This window comes from Monodon monoceros, unplaced genomic scaffold (genome assembly GCF_005190385.1).
Source record: "Monodon monoceros isolate NGI ecotype Baffin Bay Population unplaced genomic scaffold, NGI_Narwhal_1 Super_Scaffold_19, whole genome shotgun sequence".
NCBI classification, from domain to species: Eukaryota; Metazoa; Chordata; class Mammalia; order Artiodactyla; family Monodontidae; genus Monodon; species Monodon monoceros.
In genome coordinates this window covers 47,493,105-47,513,519 of record NW_021703775.1, presented here as the reverse complement: position 1 = coordinate 47,513,519, position 20,415 = coordinate 47,493,105, and the positions used below count along the sequence as shown (strand labels likewise).

The following is a 20,415-nucleotide window of genomic DNA, read 5'->3' as shown; positions in this document are numbered from 1 at the left end:
TGAGGTGCCTGAATTCTAAAAGAACAACCTTCTGCATTCCAAGAAATTAAAACCCCACTTTTCCTAAACTAGAGAGCATATTCTCTCTCTCTTATTACAAAAAGTAACTTAATCTCTCTGAATCTCCTTAGCTATGAAAATATTTCAGTTTGGCCAAATAATGAAATAGAATAATGTTTACAAAGTACTGAGAACAATGATGAACACAGAACAGGTCTTCACTAAATAGTAGTTGTTATTGTGATCTATCTTTACTCATGTAACCTGAACCCTGATCAACTGACAGGCAACTAACAGTATTTTTTGAGGGGCTGTACCGATGACCTCATCCCCATTGGTTCAACTAATGTTTAAGAGCTTGCCCCCCAAATGACATTCCTTTCCTTCTCCTATAATTACACCAATTTTTAAATTATTTAATAGAGCTTTTCTTTTTCTCCTTTGCCAAAGGTTTAACTGATTTGAGAGTGGCCCAATATCCTATTAGCTACCACCTGCCCACACACATACACAAAGAGAACAGACATATTATTCCAAGCATTATACATCTAAGAGGAAACTGTCCTTCCTAAATAGGGCTCCCAGGAAACAAGGAGCTGATCCTGTCCTCTTTGTAACAAATGACAAACTAGTTTTTCATCAGAAGTTCCCACACCAAAGAGGGTCATCATCTCCATTTAGGTCTCAGATATCAACATACAAAACACCTTTCCAAATTTCTTCAGGAGTTTTGAGAAAAGGATCTATTTAGAAGAAGGCCTCAAAATCAAGATGTACTGACATGATTAAGGGTCATTGTGGAACTTCAGTGGTTTGTAGTGTTGCCATTTTGTCAATTGATTAATAAATCAAAGCAGTCTGTCTTACAAAAACTTATATGTTCCTGTGAAAAAAGGAGTCTTGGAAAATATGTATATTTATATAATACACATAGTAATAACAGCAAACACTCATGTAGCACTTATTATGAGCAAGGCCTTGTTCTATAACATGCTTTCCATACATTAATTCATTTAATCTAACAACCATGTCTCTAGGCTGAGGGAAAAGCACAGAAGGAGCAAGTGTTTCTGAGAACAAGTGTGAAGGAAAAGTCATCCACTTTGTCACACGTCCAGGCAGCTGAAACCAGGCGTTTTAGGGCAAGGTTGGCCTGTGACCTAGCTACCAATGGCTGCTTCTGATTTCCACCTGTCGACTAAGAGTTGGGGTTCAATTAGACCTCCTGAATTGAACAGCCACCCTCTCATATTCTAAAACACTGTTTATACCAATGTGAAATTATCATCTGATGCTAACCACAGAGGACAGTGTGGCTGGAATCAAGTATAATTGAGTTCCGTGTGTTCCCACCCGGGGGGTTGTTCCTGATCTAGTTCCAACATGTACAGTCCCCATCAGGAGGCCTGAGTGGTTGCATCGGTTGCCCACCGATGTTCAGCCGGGAAAAGTAACAGCATTATGTAAAAGGGAAAAATATTCTTTTTTATATAACCGAATTAGGAAAAAGAAAAGCCACCATTTATGCTCTACTTTATGCCAGGCATTGCGGTAGACGTCTTACGTATATTAGTTTTAATTCTTGTAACCACGTGAAAAACAGGTGATATTTTAATGTCAAAGATAAAGAGCCTGTTCCTCATAAAGAATAGCTGGAAAAGCGTCTGGGGTAGAATGAAAGATGTCCTTTTGTAAAATGGGACTGAAGGTGCAGTTCCTATTTTTTTCTCCCAGAGTTTAACAGAGCAGTGGGTGCACAATAGTTCTCAACACTATTCAGTCAGTGGTGAAACTGACAATCCACCAAATATATAATGTCCCTCTTCGTTAAGAGATCTGGGTGGAATTAAATGGCAATTCAAATTTATCAAGCACTTCATAAAAGGTATTAATCTACTTGTGTTCAAGAAGATGCCAGATTTTTCCTGTTTGATTCATTAATAGCCTTAGGAAAGCACCTAAGTGATAAGCATAGCACATTTTCAGAGAAGAAGAAATCATTTTTGGAAGAGTTTTGGGTCACAGTGATTAGAGAAACTTCATATGTGAATATTCAGGGAGACTGAGAGACATTAGTGTGAAATACACAGAAGATTTGGGCAATCTACCTGTAAAAGTAATTATGCATCTCTTCACAAAAATATCTGCTTTCACTTGCTTAAGGAGTAGCAAAAGTGTATAGTAGGCATATCCTGTTCTAAATATTTAACCCAATATATTACTTTCCTAAAAAGTCAGTTTTCCAAAATACAACCTGCTGATATCCACCATGATTTTTATCGAGATATATCTAACAGTATCCAAAGTCTAATAACATCAGCGACTGCAATTTTTGATCATGTTATTTTATATTTGTGTTCAAGACACAAAGTAAGTATGAAGAAAGCTATTTAAGAGAACAAGTACATACTACATTAAGAAACAAAGACCTAGAGGAGGGCTATCCTAGCAGAAAACAATATTCAGATTATAAGAGGATAACAAAAATGACTCCTCAACTGCAAAAAAAAACAGTTGGAAAATAGGAAAAAAAAATCATATGAACTAAGAATTTCACAGGAAGTTGTCACACAGAGCCAATTATGCCGAAAGAGCAACACTGCATGAATTATTAAAGTTGGGCATGAAAAAAATTATAAGGGATTGGATAGAAAAATCCAATGTAGAAAAGAGATCACGCTTACAGAATGTAATATAGAAAGGGAAACCATTCATGGACTACACTATCAAGATACCATCTAGGGGAGGTAAGATCACAAGAAAAGCCTACAGTGGAAGATGCCATTAAAGCAAAAGAATCTGAAGTTTAAGCCTTAAGAGGAATTGACAAATTGAAAAGTAGAGAGTAAGGAAAGAAACACTGAGGATGAGGAGTTAAACTAGCCTTGGTACAAGAGTGTTGTAGCTGTCATCAGATGGGGTCAGTAGCTGCTGTGTCTTGTATATCAGACAGCAGACTTTGGGGCTGTGGAACAAAATTAAAATTCATGCAACAAGTCTTGTGTGGAACAACGCAAACCGAGTTCCTGCTTCACGGAGCTGTTCTTCTTGCGTGGCGGGGATGCAAGCTATATGTTAATAAACAAGTAACAAATAGAAAAGTTAACACGATTCTTTCAGATAAGTGATAAATTAGTAAAGAGAGGAAGCAGAAAGGATATCTGGAGTGTGGTTATTAACAAGCTGCTCCTCACTTTCCATGGTGTTATAATATTTAACAAAGCCAGGTGAATAGAGAGAGGAGGATGTCAAAATGGTAAAAAAAAAAAAAAAAAAAAAGTAATCTTTCTCTTTCTTTCTCTCCTCTTTCCCCACCCACACCATCCTGTGCTTAGGGCTGGCGTCCCCAGAGAAAGGGAGAGACAGTAAACTAGTCTATAAGGAATGGTTAGTAAGACCTAGAAGCAATGGCTAGAAGAACTGGATCATTTAACTGTGCTCAAGAAGGAAAAAAAAGTGACAATTTTAAGTGCAATTAGACTTCTTACACTGGAGTTACTAGGTACTCAAAGTGAGGACTCTATATAAAGAGGACGATAGCCTCCACTCAAACAGCAAAAGAAGGATTCAGCCCAGAGGAAAACCAGCCAGTACTATAATTAGTAAGAACCTATATTGTTTTCAGCATTGTGTTAATAGAGTGGAAAAAACGGAAAAAGTATCAACTGTTCTCATGCTAACTGGGAAAACAGAAGCAAATATAAATACAAATATAGACACACACACATATCAATGTATAACAAACACCAGACTCCACTTATGAATGACCCATGCTGGAAGATCTTAGAGAAGCTACGGAAGAGACAGTCATGGTTGGGCATGTGAGAATAGGAGAAATGGGGAAAGGAGAAATTTGAGGGAGGGAGAAGGCGAATAGATGGACTGATGTCATGGACAAAAAAGCAGTAACTTTTTTTTTTTTTTCCTTTTTGACTAACACAGAGAGAATGAGAATACCAATGAAAACAAAAGCAGGATTTTGACAAAGTGGTCCAGGATGGTATCATGAAGGGACCACATCTGTCTAGACAACCAAAAGGGAATGGTGTAGAGATCAAGAAACTGGAGGAATTGAATGCATGATCATCAGATTATATCAGATCCTCTTCTAATAACTGTGTATGAAAGATGGGTCTGGAGGCTGAGAATTTTGATGTGTGGGGTGGAGGTGAGAGAAAGAAACACGAGAAGACAACCAGAATGGACCTCCCAAACCTTCTCCTGCTGAGAGATGACAGCTGAGCTCCTGCTCCTCACTGGCACTGAGTAGCTGCTCTAAGTGCTGAGAGTACGTAGCTATAATCAGTGGGGGGACAGGGGTGGAAGTGATATTCAAAAGGAGATGTAAGATACACATCCTGAACCATTTTTTATCCAAATATCAGAACAAGTAGATTAGAATGATATTCTTCACAAGAATCCCAGATTAGTTATTTTACCGTGACATGAAGTTCTCCTGTGGTTATAGGTGACATCTACAGAGGTCATGAGTTATCCAATAGTGGTTAGTCCATATCTACCTCAATGGTTTTGTTAACCTAAACAAGACAATTACTGAATTTTAAGAAACACTGCTTACAAAGGAAACTAATGGAAATGACCCTAATCCTTGGTATTACGAATATTTGGAATCAAACCCAGGCTCTGATCCATTCATTTTCAGGGTCCACAGCCACCGCTTGATGGTACAGGGCTGCAGGAAAGCAGTACTGATGTGTTAGTCACACCATATCACAAAGAAGGAGAAGAAACTATGCATCACCTACAGTTAAAAACACATCAACTTGAATTTTAGGGAGACATTGGAAGACTCAAACATTTCTCTATTAAATGCATCAAGGACTGACTGTACCTGCTGTTTGTTTTACTATTGCCATAATACTCTCACTTCTGAAATTCAGAAATTTATCACTTAAGATAATTTGCTGGCAGAGTGAGTAGTGGGGACTTTTTGTGAGTAGAAAGGTCAAAGAATTTTCCAAAATGCAATGCAATTGTTAAACTTTATAATTTTATTATGGGTGACCCAAGAAAGATCCCCATATATGGTTATACTGAAAATTATATCATGAGCTAATGGAATGTGAACAGTAAGGTACCAGCCTTGTGTGCTGTCCCCCACTGCTTTTTCTGGAATACATAATCTTTGTGGGTTTTGTTTTAAAAATCATTTTTTAAATAAATGTGGGGAAATGTACCCACGTAAAAAGTGAGAGCTCTTGGGCTTCCCTGGTAGCGCAGTGGTTGAGAGTCCTCCTGTCGATGCAGGGGACACAGGTTCGTGCCCCTGTCCGGGAAGATCCCACATGCCACGGAGAGGCTGGGCCCATGAGCCATGGCTGCTGAGCCTGCGCGTCCGGAGCCTGTGCTCCGCAATGGGAGAGGCCACAGCAGTGAGAGGCCCGCGTACCACACACACACACAAAAAAACTAAGAGCTCTTATCTCACAATGAGGCATTTTTTCATAGGGTGGACTTCTAGACAAAAATGCAAAGATCTTCTAGGGACTATAGCATGCAACAAAGATTCACAGTAAAGTAAAGAAAGTAAGAAAAAAAGTCGACTAACCTAACCCACCTGAGCTCGGCTCACAGGGGTCAATGTCCTCGTCATCGCTGGGACACTCCGCTGAGGCCACAAGGATGTCATCTGTGGTCTGTAAAGGAAACACATTCGGTAGATTAATTTAAAGGGACCTAACAGATCTTTTCATCTTGTCTCGTGGACTAGTAAAACACCACTTGTGTTTACCTGACAGATCGAGAGACCAAATTCAATTATTTCCCTTCCCGAGGACACAGAGCTTACATTCTTCAACTTAGTTTAGATCCCTCATAGAAGAATTGGCATATTTGTGAAAACTTGATTCTAGCTTATTTTACATGAGGATATGGAAATGGTGGTAGCCAACTTGTACATACCCATCCATTTAACTGCCCAGGGAAGCTGCACACAGGAGCAGACAGAGGTTTGAAACAGCCTGGCAGAAACAGATGATTTGAAATTTATTACCGCCCTGGAGTGCTACAAGGTTTGCATCAGTACTTGTGCTTGGCTTCCTAAAAGCAGAACAACTATATAACCTTTTATATTCATGACCAGGTAGAATTTGATGTATCTTTGAGATATAGCTTGTCTTTATTAGGAAACACAGATTAAACAGAGAATATCTTTCACTGATGCAAAAAGGGAAGCAAATATAATCCACTGAGGGTACTTTTTAAAATTTGTGTTGAGCTTTCACACTCATTACGAAGTTCTCATCTTTGTCATATTCAGATAGCAGGTATTGTTTCCCCATTGTCCTTTCCATCATTAAGGTTTTAGAATAAATGAAGCGTGTATTGGGGGGATGATATTTTACAGCAAATAGGATAGAGGTGACAGTTTCCTTTCTGACATTCTAGTTGCTTCACTGCACTTACAGCAAAGAAGATAACCATCACTGTAATAAAAAGCAGAGTGTGTAAAACCTAGCAGTTAGTCACATAATCAACACGTTTACAAGCATCAAAGGTTGTTCTTTACTGCCGCTTATAAGCAGCAATAAACTCAGCACAGATATTGCATGGAAACTGTGAAGGTTTGCACCAGATTTGGCTAATGCTAAGGTAATACAGAGAGAATTCAAGGTACAAGAAGGAAAATATCTCATTACATCGGCTAAGGATTAAGGAGATTATAACTGTCTAGATGATACTCAGAACTGCAACACGGATGAAGTCCTTATTTAAAAGTAGAATTACAATAATAAAGGCCTTAAATTAAAGAAAAATCAGATATATGATATGCTTTTATTAAGGGAGTGTCTAATAGTCAGAGGGTAAAGTATAAATATATAAATGTTAAGAGAATTGTGCTATTTTGAAAAGTGGAGACAAGGGATGATGCACATTTGTGGCAAAATTAGGCTCAAAAATATTTCAAGTACAAGGTCTTTAATTAATCAAGAATAAAGAATTTGTCCAGATGCCAGTGCTTCAAAATATAACTTTAAATAAATGCAAGCATTTAATAGTATTTTGAGATGGTTTCATGTTATTCTGCTCTTAATTCCTCTAACACAGTTGGGAGACTGAATTAATTTATTTTGCTGCTGTCATTTTGAAAGAAGTTCAAATACCAGTTTTCCTGGAATTGTAACTGTTAATGCCAGTGATAGCCACTAGCAATTGGTGTGATAGTCACGTAGGTATCGTTCAGTACAGTGAGCTTTAAAAGGCAAGAATCCATCCTCCTTCTGGCACGAGCACATCTTGCAGGATAACATCCAAACTGACTTGATAGTAACAAGTTATTGGATTATGAGGTCTGGCATGTCAATTGTTCCAATTCGCCCCAGAGCTGATAAGCTGTTTTTTAAAAGCTAACTTCAAGTGGAAAGCTACCTTTTTTTGAAAGCCACAGTGCATATTTTTAAAAATTAATTTCATGGTTCCAAGAGAATTTTTCATTTTCCTTGAGGAATTTTTGTTCTTGGTGGAGGGGGGGAGGAGGATGTGGATAAGTTCTTTAATCTAGTTCTTCTCACCCTGGCAGTGATGTTGCCCCCTCTCCCCTCCTCCACCTGGGAAGACATCTGGCAATGTCTGGAGACATTTTAGTTGTCTCGGCTGGGTTGAGGTGGGAGTGGGTGAGCTACTATTGGCGTCTAAAGAGTGGACACCACAGATGCTGCTAAAAAATCCTAAAACGTATGTGGCAGCCTTCCCACAACGAAGAATGATCTGACCCAAACGACAACAGTGCAGAAGTTGAGAAACTCTGCTCTAAAAGCTTAAAAACTGTTCTGTACCTTGTTTTTCTCATCTGAAAAAAATGGAGAGCATAGTCACTGTTGTTGTAAAGGTTAACTTAATACATGAAAAGTACCTAGAATAGGACCACCTTTTAAATATTTATAAAAGTTGTGACATTACCAACATTATTGTTGTTTCACGAATGGAACACCAATTTAATATTTTTGCACTATATTTATAAATAATACAATTTTAGACATTAAACTGGAAGTTGTACATGTGAATTATTCTTAACTTTAGATCTCATGTTAGCTTTTATATCAAAATACAGTAGCTCTACTGGTACTTTGTTGAACTAAGTTTCCATCTTTTGCTGCCTGGTTCAAATTCTGAATGAGAAGTCAAACATCGAATATAAATAATAAAGGTTGCTTCCTAAAAGAAATTCACGGACTAGAAATGTGTAGCTCAGTGTAGTGTTTCATGCAGACTAAATTATTTAGGCTGCAAAGTTAAATTTTGTTTTAAAAGTTGACCTAATATTTAAATTCAACAGCCTTTCCAAACAATTCCACAGCAAACAGAAAGTGTTAGAGAATGTTCTCAGTGGCATCTTTCACAAAACACAGTACCTAAAATAACAAAAGATGTCATACAATAGACAGTACCTCCTATAGCCTTTTACAGTAGGAAAAATATCACTGTGCAAATTCGACCCTATTGTACAACTATATTTTAGTTTTTAATGCACTTTTCCTGATAAAATGAATACACATTGTTTTCATATTTTTCTCTCAGAAATTAAAATCTAGTTTATTATTGGATTCATTTCAGAGGCTAAATTAACCAAACAATTTTCTAGCCAAAGCTGTGTAATTTAAATTTAATTCACCGTGTTTGGAACTGCCTCCCTATGACATGCTGTTGAAGAAACTCAAATATGTCACATTAATCAATTCTGTTCTTCAGTATACTTTTCTCTGATGTTTACAACCTTTTTCAGAAAAGAGACAACCTTCTGAAGGAGACAGAACAGTGATGGAGCAAAAGCATTAGCTTTACATAACCGTTCATTTAGATGAGGGTCCCTAACTGTGCATTCAGCCACTCACAGGTCAAAGTGCATGCTAATCTTCCCTAATTCAGAGTGGTGTGGACATTTTCATGGCAAACGTCTGTTCTTGTTCAGAATGTCTACTGAAACTACTTAGGTCTCCTTACCTTTAGGGGAAAAAAATGATTTGCACACAATTCAGGAAATAAAGGCACTGAAACTTAACTCACATGTCATATGGATAAACACCAACCTGTATAGGGTAGGAAAATTTAATCAGAATGGGGGAGAAAGGATGTCCTTAACGTATAGTAAGAAGTGAGACCAGTTTTTTTTTTTTAATGTCCAGGGTTATTAGGCAGAGGCCACTTGGTGGGTTAGAAAATAGAGAAACACTGATGTATTTTTGTTCTTTGTATTTTTGCTCTACAGAGAGCCTTTTTCCCCACCACCACCTTTAATGGTAGAATTTGCTGCATATTCACTTTTTTGAATATAGCACAATTGCATATCTGTGTGCTAAAAAGACAGGATGAGAGGATGGATAAACTTAGTCTGTAATATTATATCCTTGCTAAGACTAGCATTCCTAGACCTTATTCCTCATGGTAAACAGCTTTGCTGAAGACCAGTAAATTCTGATGAAAAGACCCACAAGAAAACTCTACCAGCAAAAATCTGCTTTGTGAGAAAAAGAACATATTCCAACTGGGCAAAAGGATGTCCATTATGAATTTGATGCCCACAAAGAAATTCTTGATTTTCTCTAAAATTTCGATTGAAACTTTGTTTCTAAACTGCGACGGTCTATCCAGCTATACATCCAAATACAATGTAAAAAAAAAAAAAAAAAATTGTCTCTGGCTTCCCTGGTGGCGCAGTGGTTGAGAGTCCGCCTGCCGATGCAGGGGACACGGGTTCGTGCCCTGGTCCGGGAAGATCCCACATGCCGCAGAGCGGCTGGGTCCGTGAGCCATGGCCGCTGAGCCTGCGCGTCCGGAGCCTGTGCTCCGCAACGGGAGAGGCCACAACAGTGAGAGGCCCGCGTACGGCAAAAAAAAAAAAAAAAAAAAAAAAAAAAATTGTCTCAAGCCATGGTGCTCACTCGTGTAACAGTATTTAGCCTAATCTCTCACTGCTATGATGGACATTTATACTGAGCTGATTGAGATAACTGATGGACTGAGTGTGGTGCTAGCTGACATGTGATATGTTTGGCTAATTGATGGACACTTGTTCTGATACTTTTGTCTACGTGAAGCTGCTCTGGAAGAGAGAGAACATTGCTGTCTGCCTTTCACAGCACTGAATCTGATAGTCTTCCTTATCAGATTTATTGCTAGATGTGTTTTCTTGAAAAAAGAAAAATACCAGGATTCACAATTAGCGACACAAATTCCTCAAGCTAGGTCTGAACCATTGCACTGATAACTTATGGGGCAAGAAGCTTCTAGGAGGTGGGGAAGTCACAATTTTCACCAAAAGGAAGAACTGCAAAAAAATAACCCAATTGTAATACATATATAGAATTCCCCAACAGTGGGTCAATTTGATCAAATCAAATCACTAAACAAATATGTCAAATTGGTAATTTTAGTTAATCCTATTCTTTGCATAGATTCCATGGTAGTTTCCATTGTCTCAGTGAAGCTTTTGGTTCTTATTTGTCATTTGTTTCTCTGAGTAGCAGATGCCACATAAAGATATCAGTCCCATGCTCACTAATCTAATAAAAATAAAAATAATAAACTGAGATCCAATACATGAAGGATGAATTTTAGCTCCAGCACATGAGTAACAAAGAATACGAAGATCAATTAGTCACCAACGAATCAGTCACTCATCTATCCATAGCATTTTCTGGTGGGCACAAAATACGGTCACTACCTGACAAGGCACAGATCGTGATTCCTACCTGCGAATAACTTATTGTGCCCATTCTATTCTAAAGCAGAAGAACAAATCACTCATTAATACAAATAACAAAATCAATTCTAATAGCTTATTTTGATTGAAGTTTAACAGTGCTCCCACGTCTACCACTTCATTAAATACCCGCCAACGACACACTTGCGCGGAATGCAGGTGGAGGCGCTATTATTCTGAGTGTTACAGTTAAGCGCCTGCTCAAAAAAAATACCCATTTGTACACTCATTTACCCGATTTGAACGTCTGAACGTTGGCATTCGTGAATATTTAGGGCAAAACTGAAATATCCCTGAAAACGACCAGCTTTCACATTTCTTTAATGTTTTTTTTCCCCTCAATTGATGCCTTAGGTTATTACAAAAAGTGACCAGAAATCAGCTGTCTGCTTGGAAAAAGACAGACTTGAAAGCCATTCAGTTTTCTTCAGAATTTTCCTAACTGTTTAAAATGTATGCAATGGTTTCAGAACAGTGCAAGTGAGTTGGATAGAAAAACTCACCATGTAAAGAGGTCATAAATATCTTACTCATTCTAACATGCATTTTCATATGCATTTGATAGTGGTCATCCTAACAGGAAAAAACTCTAAGGGGAAGATAGGGATATGGAAATAATGCCACAGAGAAAGGAAATTATGAGAGGAAGAAATGAACTGAATTCCTGCTTAATGAAACAAACACATATTTTTGCAAAGTTATGCAAAAGAGTAAACCTGCAAAATAAAAACCTGGTGTCAGGAAGCTTGAAATTAAATTTATATTTTTTAAAAAACATAAATTCTTATCTTTCTTTGAGCTACTAATGACCTCTATGCTCATATCGCATTTCCATTTTTAGCCAAAGCAAATAGGAGAGGTGGCCAAAGAAAAAGCTAAAGTGAAGTTTAAATTTTCAGGGAGGATTTGGAATATCTATTCTCTTGGATTCTCATGAATTAGAACTTGGGAGTGTAAGACCTCCAAAGAATGCTGGTAGTGATGTGGAGATGCTGCAAGGGAAACTAGAATATGCATGTGATTGAATGTGTTCCCTCTCTGTTTTGTTTTTGAACAAAGCCCTTTCTGAAATGGGTTTGGCCTTTTCCAAATTAAATAAATACTGACAGATGTTCACAATGCAAATCTAGGCTTCTAGCTGTGTCAATATGAATCTTTAGTCTAACTATTGTGACTGAATGGACTAATTAGTCACACAGGTTGAACTGAAAATCCTTATTGGTAATGAGGCCAAAACATTTTATAACTGTAAAATGCCAACGATGGATAGTTTCAACAACATGTTTCCAAAATCCAAGCTTTCATGGTTGGCATCTAACATGTTAGTAAATGGAATCATGTTTTAGTCAAGCAGTCATATATCTTCTTGTACTGAGCCAGACACTAGTGATCATTAGTCTAAGGTCTTTATTTTACATATCAGGAAACTGAAGCTAGAAATTTAAGTGTTTTTGCTTGACCACAATTATACTGCTAATTAATGGCAAAGCTGAGATTATCCCGACCTCCAATAGACTGTGATTGTCTCTCATCCCGGGTGACTTCTATCCATCCATCCATCACTCACCCAGCCATCCTCCCATTCATCCATCCATCCATCCCAAACCATTTTGTTCTTTAAAGGATTTCATGTGATTATAAAGATACACAATTAAATAGATTTAAAATAAGTTAAAAGGTGGCAAAGGAGGGTACTGGCTTTTACATAAGTAACCACTAAAATTATCATGAAGAAAACACACACAGATATCAGGAGACATATCCACAGACAGCTGTTGTACCACTTGATATGGCAGCACATTAAGTTGCACTAAAAATGGAACAAAACGAATGCTGGAGTTTAATTTTTTACTCCAGTTACAAAAATTCAAACATTGACAGAACTGCAGTTACTTTGAAATGAAGTAAACCCAGAAAGTTCTTTATTTATGTGTGGTAATCTTTTCTTAACTTATTTTTTTTTAAGACCTTAAACATCTTGTCTCTCATCTCTGCACATAAATGCATAACTAAATTCTTGGGGACAGAAAGAAAATGTAGATTATTGAATCTTTTCCTATTTTTCCCCTTGACTTAGAACAGTGCAGATCACGCTGGCTACAAAATTAACTCAATGAACTCTTTTGTCTCTCTTCTCATTAATCCACTGATGAAAACTTCCAAGGTCTCTCTTATTAACTTCTGTTTTCACAACGTAAGTGCTAATGAGATATTTAGCTTTGTCTCTCTCACACAACCATCATTAGGGTTTTGTCAAATTATCTTAATACATCTTGGGGATAAGTAAGTGGAGGTGACCATTAATTAATAATACTGTTGTTTCTCTAGGTACAGTCTAGACATCCATTCATTGATCAAAAGGAGCCACAGGCAGCTAAGTTATCCAGAACACTTCTTTTCTACTGGGCAGGACCATGACCAATGTCCCCTTGATAGAGCTTCAACTTGGAGATATGTGAGAACTTCCATCCCACACAATGCTTGCAGTCTGGGACAACAAGAATTAGGGATGTGGTTGGAAATGATGTTGATGAAGTTGACAGACAGCTGGTTTCCTGATTTTTTCTTGGACCCATTTGTTGAATATATGCAAGGTTCTATACCAGTATCTTGCCAATATCTGAGCAGCACCGCTATGAGTGTTTCTATCAAGGAGTGATTGAGAGTAAATGTGATCTCGCTTCAATGTCATAATGTTATTTTGTTCATGCACTAAGAGATCCAATCCTTGCTGGTTATAGTTAAACTGGAACTCCAAGCTTTCACATCTGACTATTTCATTCCTTATGTTGAGTACTTTGGTTCCTTAATACATATTTGGAATGTTGTACTGTTGAACCACTTCAGTTTAATTTGCTACATGCTTATCAATAATGGAAAATATATATCAAGTCTCAATCTGGATCTCATAAGTAATATGTATCATCTTGAAATGATTTCTGTGTTCTCGACAGTACATAAGAATAGATATACTATATAGGCAAATATATATACTATGCATGTATATATATACTGTATATGTGACTAAATGCATATATATAATCATTTGTATATGACAAAATAACTTCTCTATCTCATAGGGATATTATGGGGATCCATTCTATTTTAATTAATGTTTTTTTTAAAGTCTTTTTAGTTCATTAATTAATTATTTTTTATTTTTGGCTGCGTTGGGTCTTCATTCCTGCATGTGGGCTTTCTTTAGTTGTGGAGAGCCGGGGCTACTCTTCATTGCAGTGCGCACGCTTCTCATTGCAGTGGCTTCTCTTGTTGCGGAGCATGGGCTCTAGGCCCGCGGGTTTCAGCAGCCGTGGCACATGGGCTCAGCAGCTGTGGCTCGCGGGCTCCAGAGCGCAGGCTCATCAGTTGTGGCGCACGGGCCTAGTTGCTCCGTGTCATGTGGGATCTTCCCGGACCAGGAATCGAACCCGTGTCCCCTGCATTGGCAGGCGGATTCCCAACCACTGTGCCACCAGGGAAGTCCCCGGGGATCCATTTTGATATGTGCGAAAGCCCTCTGTAAATATGAAAGTCCTCACGCAGCAATGTTTATATGTTATTATTACAACTAATACAGAATTAGTTTTGCTCCTCACATGACAATATGAAGAACACTTCTGGGGAGTGCTTAAAGAGGGCAGCCAAAAATCCACCCAACTGAATATATTTCATTTTTATGTCTTGAAATCCTCTTGTCCCCTCAGTTGAATAGGATCTGTATCTCTCACTTCAATTGGCCCCTCACATAAATGTTGCTATTCTTGGGAAGATCTCTTTTACATCAGAATATGATTCACTTCGGCATTGCTTATTGAGTGCCCATGTTTCAGTCTCACTGGTAACCTACAAGATGGGCAGCGCCAATCCACATCTGGCACTGTGATTCCCTCTTCTCCATGTCAGCGCTCCGGGAGAGTTACTGCACAGATGCAGGGTTACTGGAGTTCTCTCAAAATTCTCCTCCTTATTCACTTTCCTGGGACTTGGAAGATTGTGACAACTTGATTTATTTTATGCCCGCCTCCAGAGTTTACTCTAAATCATGCCCTATTATATCTAGAGCATTTAAATGAACAGAAAATAAGAAAAAAGAGATCACGTAGCAAACACTGCTAATTAAAGGAGAGAGAGACAGACAGACAGACAGCGAAACAGACAGAGAGAAGGAGAAGGAGCAGTAGGGAGGGGAGCTGAGGGGAGAAGAGGAGGCTGACTCTAAGTGTGATCCATGCTGCACAATGCTTCTTATTATAGTGGTTGTATCTGTAGTTATAACAAAACATAGCCCATGGTCGTGTTCCCTATATGGATTAATAATACGCGAATTAACTCTCGTAAGACACTGAGCAATATTTTCTTAGTGCATTAGAACAGTAGAGGTGTGCGCCTTTCCAAATTATATTTAAATCTAAAAGTTTGGGAACTGCGTAGGTGTATGTTTTATTTCATGTATTTCTGTGGGACAGAATTTATGTCTGCGTTTTATAGCCCTCGAACATCTATCACATCTATCACAGTTCAACAGAGTTGATTTAAAATGTCATCACCATTGATTGTGGTGATTATTTCACAATGTATATGTGTATCAAAACATCAACCTTAAACAATTTAAATTTGTCAATTATATGTCAATAAAGATAGAAAAAAAATGCTATCATGCTCTAAAACCTGGCTTATCTTCTTTAAGTATCTGTAATTTCAATAAAAGCACTTGATGAAGATAAGTATGATTGTGAAAATTGAATTAATAAAGTTGAATGAAGGATTCCTCTTGACTTAAAAAATAAAAGATATATTACACACAACACTTGCATTGGTAGAATCATTTCAAATAATCTTATTCCTGATGTTCATCCTCTCTAAGTTCACTACACCTAGGTGTACATTTGCCACAATTGCTCATTTATAACAGCTCTTTAAATCTCCAAATAAGAGTGAGCAAGTATTGATTATTTTCCAGGAGTATAACTCCTAAGAGTGGGAGATGCGAATTGTGGCAAAAATCACACTTTTTCAAAGATTTTATCTGCCTTCTAACATCTCTAGAAGTGACAATGAAACTTTGTAACTGGTTTTTACATTATACCTCATGGCTGGAAATTTATGGTAGAGAAATAGCAAAAAGTGACATTATCTTTAACTGCAAAGAGAGAATGACTAAAAGTTAGAAGGAAGGAGAGGGTAAAAATGTCTTGCAATAAGTTGGTCTGCCTGCTTTTATGAAGCATCCCTGTCCGTTGAGAAAGCAATAAGATATAGCCTGCCTTAGAGAAAGGACCGAGAAAAAAAAAAAATAGTTGACTGCCATGCTGGTTTTTTTTTTTCCTGTATAATATACCCCCAACTCTTCCAGTTTCCCCTGAACTCTATTGCCATAGTCTTACCTTGTAAATACTTTCATTGGATTATAAGGAAACTATGCCTTTATAATGTTTTCCTTCAAAATCTAACTGCAGGATGAAACTTTTATCTTCTTCCTGAAATAAATTGCATGAAGATAAGGGCTGGCTGAGAGCAGCCATCAAATTCAGACTAAGACTTAAGTGCAGGACAGAATGCACTCACGAAATTTGTATCTTTTGATTGATTCTTCCATGCATTCACTCATTCATTAATTCATTCATCTATTCACAATCATTTATTGAATACTTTTGATTAACAAGGGGTTATACAGAAGAGGAATATAATATGGCACCAGACTTCCCTCCCTTGAATTGCTTGGAGAACTTAAGGTGTATGACAAATGGAGGCCATCTATAAGCAGAAAATCCTCTCTATACCCCTGAGCATAGAAGGAGCATGGGTATTAGAGCTAGATAGACTGGGCTGAAATCCCAGCTCTGCCACTTATTAGCTGTTGATGTTGGGCAAATTATCTAGCTTCTTTAGGTTTCTTCCTACGTAAAAATGAAGTTATTTACACCTATTTTGAATTTTTATGAGGATGAAATTCTCTAGGGCTAGATAGGCACAATGTCTAGCACAATGGCTGGCACTTAGAAGACGTTGTCGAGAGTATTTACTATGTAGGCACAGCTGGCTCTGTACACATTGTCACTTTGCTCTCCTTGCAACATGGGAAGAGAAGTTTATCCTAGCCCTGGATTTCTGTGATCTTCAGACACAGACGTTCCCTTCACAAAGGAAGTATAATTTCCTGGCTTAAATTCACACTTCCATGTTTAAACATCCTATAAACAGAGTAAATTACATATTTGAAGTGGGAGCTCTTTTTAAAACACCTCAAAAAACATCATAACTACCAGTGTATTGAAAAGCCAAGGGGCTTCTCTTCTCTTCTCTCTAGCTGCATGATGTAACCAAGCATTTATCAAATCCTACTGTTTTCAGAGTTTGGAGACTTGAGTTATTTGTTCCAGTTCCCTTCTAGTAAAGAGACGGAAACCCTAAGTCGGCACAGTCAGGAGTGCAGTATCATATCACTGCACCGACAGTGTCCAGCTCAGGAATAGATTGTGGTCTCCTGGCCCTCCATCCAGTTGGCATCCAACTCCTTCAGTTTCATATTTGGGTGTAGTGAAGATGAAAATAGAGGCAGGATTAATTTGTCACTTTTCCCAAGTTTCTCAAACATGATTTGCCTTTTTCAATTCTTCCCTAGATTTAATTGAAAACTTTAAGCAAGACCTTTGAAAAATACCAGGGAATGTGGCCTTCTGACATCATCTGGAGCTGCCAGACTGGTGAGCACTGAGTAGCTCCTGCAAAGCCCACTAAGGACCACCTGAAGAATGCACATTCAGATGCTGAAGGAGAATTCTGTTAAGTGCCTTCTACTGCGGCTGGGAGCCTCATGAGAGAGTCTGCCTTTTTGTGCACACTTCATCAGATGGCATCTGTGTCTAAACTCTTCCCTGAGATCTTCGAGTAATTAGCCATGTCCTCTTTTGGATAGCTCTTCTCTCTTCGGCCTTGCATTTACAATCAGTTCCTCTCAATTCTGACGTGTTTCCTCGAAGTTGCTATCATGCCTCTCCACCTGGATGAGCCCTTTTCCTCCCTTACACACCTCTGCAATCTCTTAACCTTCTCTTCATCCTCATTACTGGAATGCCTGCTGATTAAGAACAAGAATTAAGCCTTCTATTCACCAAAAATGTCACTTGTCATTATGAGAACTTTTGGAATCATTAAAGTGTCATCACGTAAACAGAAAGACAAGCTTCTCTTGATGGTTTGGTAACGCTGTTATGAGCATCAGTGCTACCTGCAACATAGCAGTGACCTCAGATGCCAAAGAGAACGGTATCCCTGTCCTGCTCCGTAGGTCCTCAAACTACTCTTCCACTTTTTAGTTGATGTGTACTCTTATTAGTTTTTCTCTTTTGTCTGTCACTGTCAGGCTTTATAGAGGCCCGTTTCTGTTTTCAAACTTGCTCCTTCATATCTGCTTTGAGCTGGAAATCTAGATAATCAGATAACCAATGTTCTCTAACTATCTTAGAAACAGGGTCACAGAGGCTCTCAAACAAGAAAGCCCAGGTGCTTCAGAGTCCAGGCTCATGGCTTAAAATACACAAGACTTGTTAGTTTCCTCAAAATGCCAAGTTCCTTATGAAGGTAGTGCATTTATTGGTAAGTTAGCACCCAGTAATATTTTTACTATGATAATTCTCAAATAGGCTTTTCTTCATTAATTCCAAGAAACTCTACTGGAACTAGACTCCAAATACCTGAATCTCTATTCTCTAACATTTAGTCAAATAGAAGCCAAGCTTCCTTGGTGCTCTTCTGAGTTTGCAGGGAGGGAGATGAGCAATGTAGTAAGGAAAGTGGCTGCCTTATTGTCTTTGACCCCCCTTGATTCCTGAAAAGATGGAGTGGGGTTGTTGGCTTGTACTTGAAGGTAGAACCTGATGCGGACATGCAAGGGTTCAACTACATTTATGCAGAGTGAGTGGTTCACTCAGTGTATCCTGAGCAGAGAGAGAGATCTAGTAGCCCCTTTTCTGGTTTCCCACGACGAGCTTTTCACTTGAGAAACTGAGGAATGCTAGTACTCATGCTAGCATGCTAGCATGCTAGCAATGCTCCCCTGTGACTCTGTGCATGGATATTAGACTTAGACCCAAGTTTAAATCTGGAGTTATTAGAACTTGGGTGACCTACTTAACCTCTCATTTATAAAATGGGAAGGATGCAGTACCAATCTTGGCAGTGTAGTTGTAAGAATTAAGATAATCATGATCAATGAACTACTTAGCACTATTCCCGGTTGTGAAATAAAAGTTATATTTTTATGGCAAGACAAGAGAAATTTAAACAAAAAATCTCTGCCCTTTGGCCTCCTCTGTCTCCACACTGTGCTTTGTGTATCTTCATTATCCATCGACCAAACCTCCCACGTGAGCAAAAATACCTGCTCAACCATAACCAGCAACATTCTCCTAGCATCAACACGACAACTCCTTAAAAGATGGCACTCCTTCTTGATCTTCTAAGGGGTCACATGACCCACCACGATGACGCGTAGATCTGAATTATGTAAACTGTCATTAATACAACATTTGATGTACAGCCCTGTCTCAAAAAACTTATATAGGGCTTCCCTGGTGGTGCAGTGGTTGAGAGTCCGCCTGCCGATGCAGGGGACATGGGTTCGTGCCCCGGTCCGGGAGGATTCCACGTGCCGCAGGGCGGCTGGGCCCGTGAGCCATGGCCGCTGAGCCTGCGCGTCCGGAGCCTGTGTTCCGCAACGGGAGAGGCCACAACAGTGAGAGGCCCACGTACCGCAAAAAAAAAAGAAAAAAAACTTATATAACGGTGCCTTGACTTCTAACCAATGGGACAGTTCTCAGAGCTTTCTGAGATGCTCTTGCCGGGTTATAATCCTCAAATTTGGCTCAAATACAAATTTCCATTTCTTTTTAAATCATTTTTGACCGATTAATTTTTCGTCAACCTGGTGCATAATAAACACTAAATAAATCTTAGCTCTTCTCACCTTCGTTATTACATAAGACACACACGTGTGTTACCTCTAGTCTACTGGGAGGCAGCACATTTGTTGTTAAAGTGGGCAAAACCCAACATCCTAATAACCACAATAGGTTGACTATCCACATTTGCCCTTGCCTAGAATAATACTGTGAAGTAGGAGGGGAAAAAAACTAAATATCGCATGAAGAACGCAAATGTACTTTCTCCCTGAATGTTCTATTTTGGTTTTCAACTTTTAAACTTCACTTTATTTCAAAACATACTCCCTACCATTCCAAAGCATTTTCAAGTTGGAAAGCCTTCTTTTTGTTTCACAATAAGGTAACTGCAGGTGCAAACTCGAGGGAGACAGACCTTGGAAATTTTAAGTATGTTGCCATGGCAATGGCTTGCAAGAATGTGGATGAGTTTCATCTTAGCTCTCAAGCGTTCAACCGAGTTCATATGTGGAGGTTCAAATTACTAGGCACACAATGTTTGCCATTCATTGTGTCTTGAAAGGTTTAAAAATAACTGTCTCTGTTGCTTATAGCAATCAAAAACTACAAAATTCTACCTATCTATCTATCTCTCTATCTATCTATGCAAATGTGGAGACCTAGTCATTCATTATCTACTCTCAGCTAGCCAATCTCACCAGTCTGGCTGCTCTAAGGGAAGCTGTATACATAAATTCAACAATAATCATTTTTGCCATTGTTACAAACAAAGAGTTGTACTCCCAATATGAAATA

The 20,415-nt window shown here is 38.4% G+C and overlaps 1 protein-coding gene across 20 annotated transcripts in view; it reads right to left on the bottom strand.

Annotated features, from left to right (window-relative positions):
- Positions 1 to 20,415, bottom strand: part of NRXN1 (neurexin 1) — a 1,121,986-nt gene that overhangs the window by 18,988 nt on the left and 1,082,583 nt on the right. For 13 of the 20 annotated variants that reach the window (XM_029232574.1, XM_029232582.1, XM_029232576.1 and 10 more), the window contains one exon: positions 5,570 to 5,657. In XM_029232574.1, the coding sequence (XP_029088407.1) occupies positions 5,570 to 5,657 (88 nt within the window). The remainder of the gene's footprint in view (positions 1 to 5,569; positions 5,658 to 20,415) is intronic. The other 7 variants (XM_029232577.1, XM_029232579.1, XM_029232585.1 and 4 more) reach the window with 1 other exon arrangement.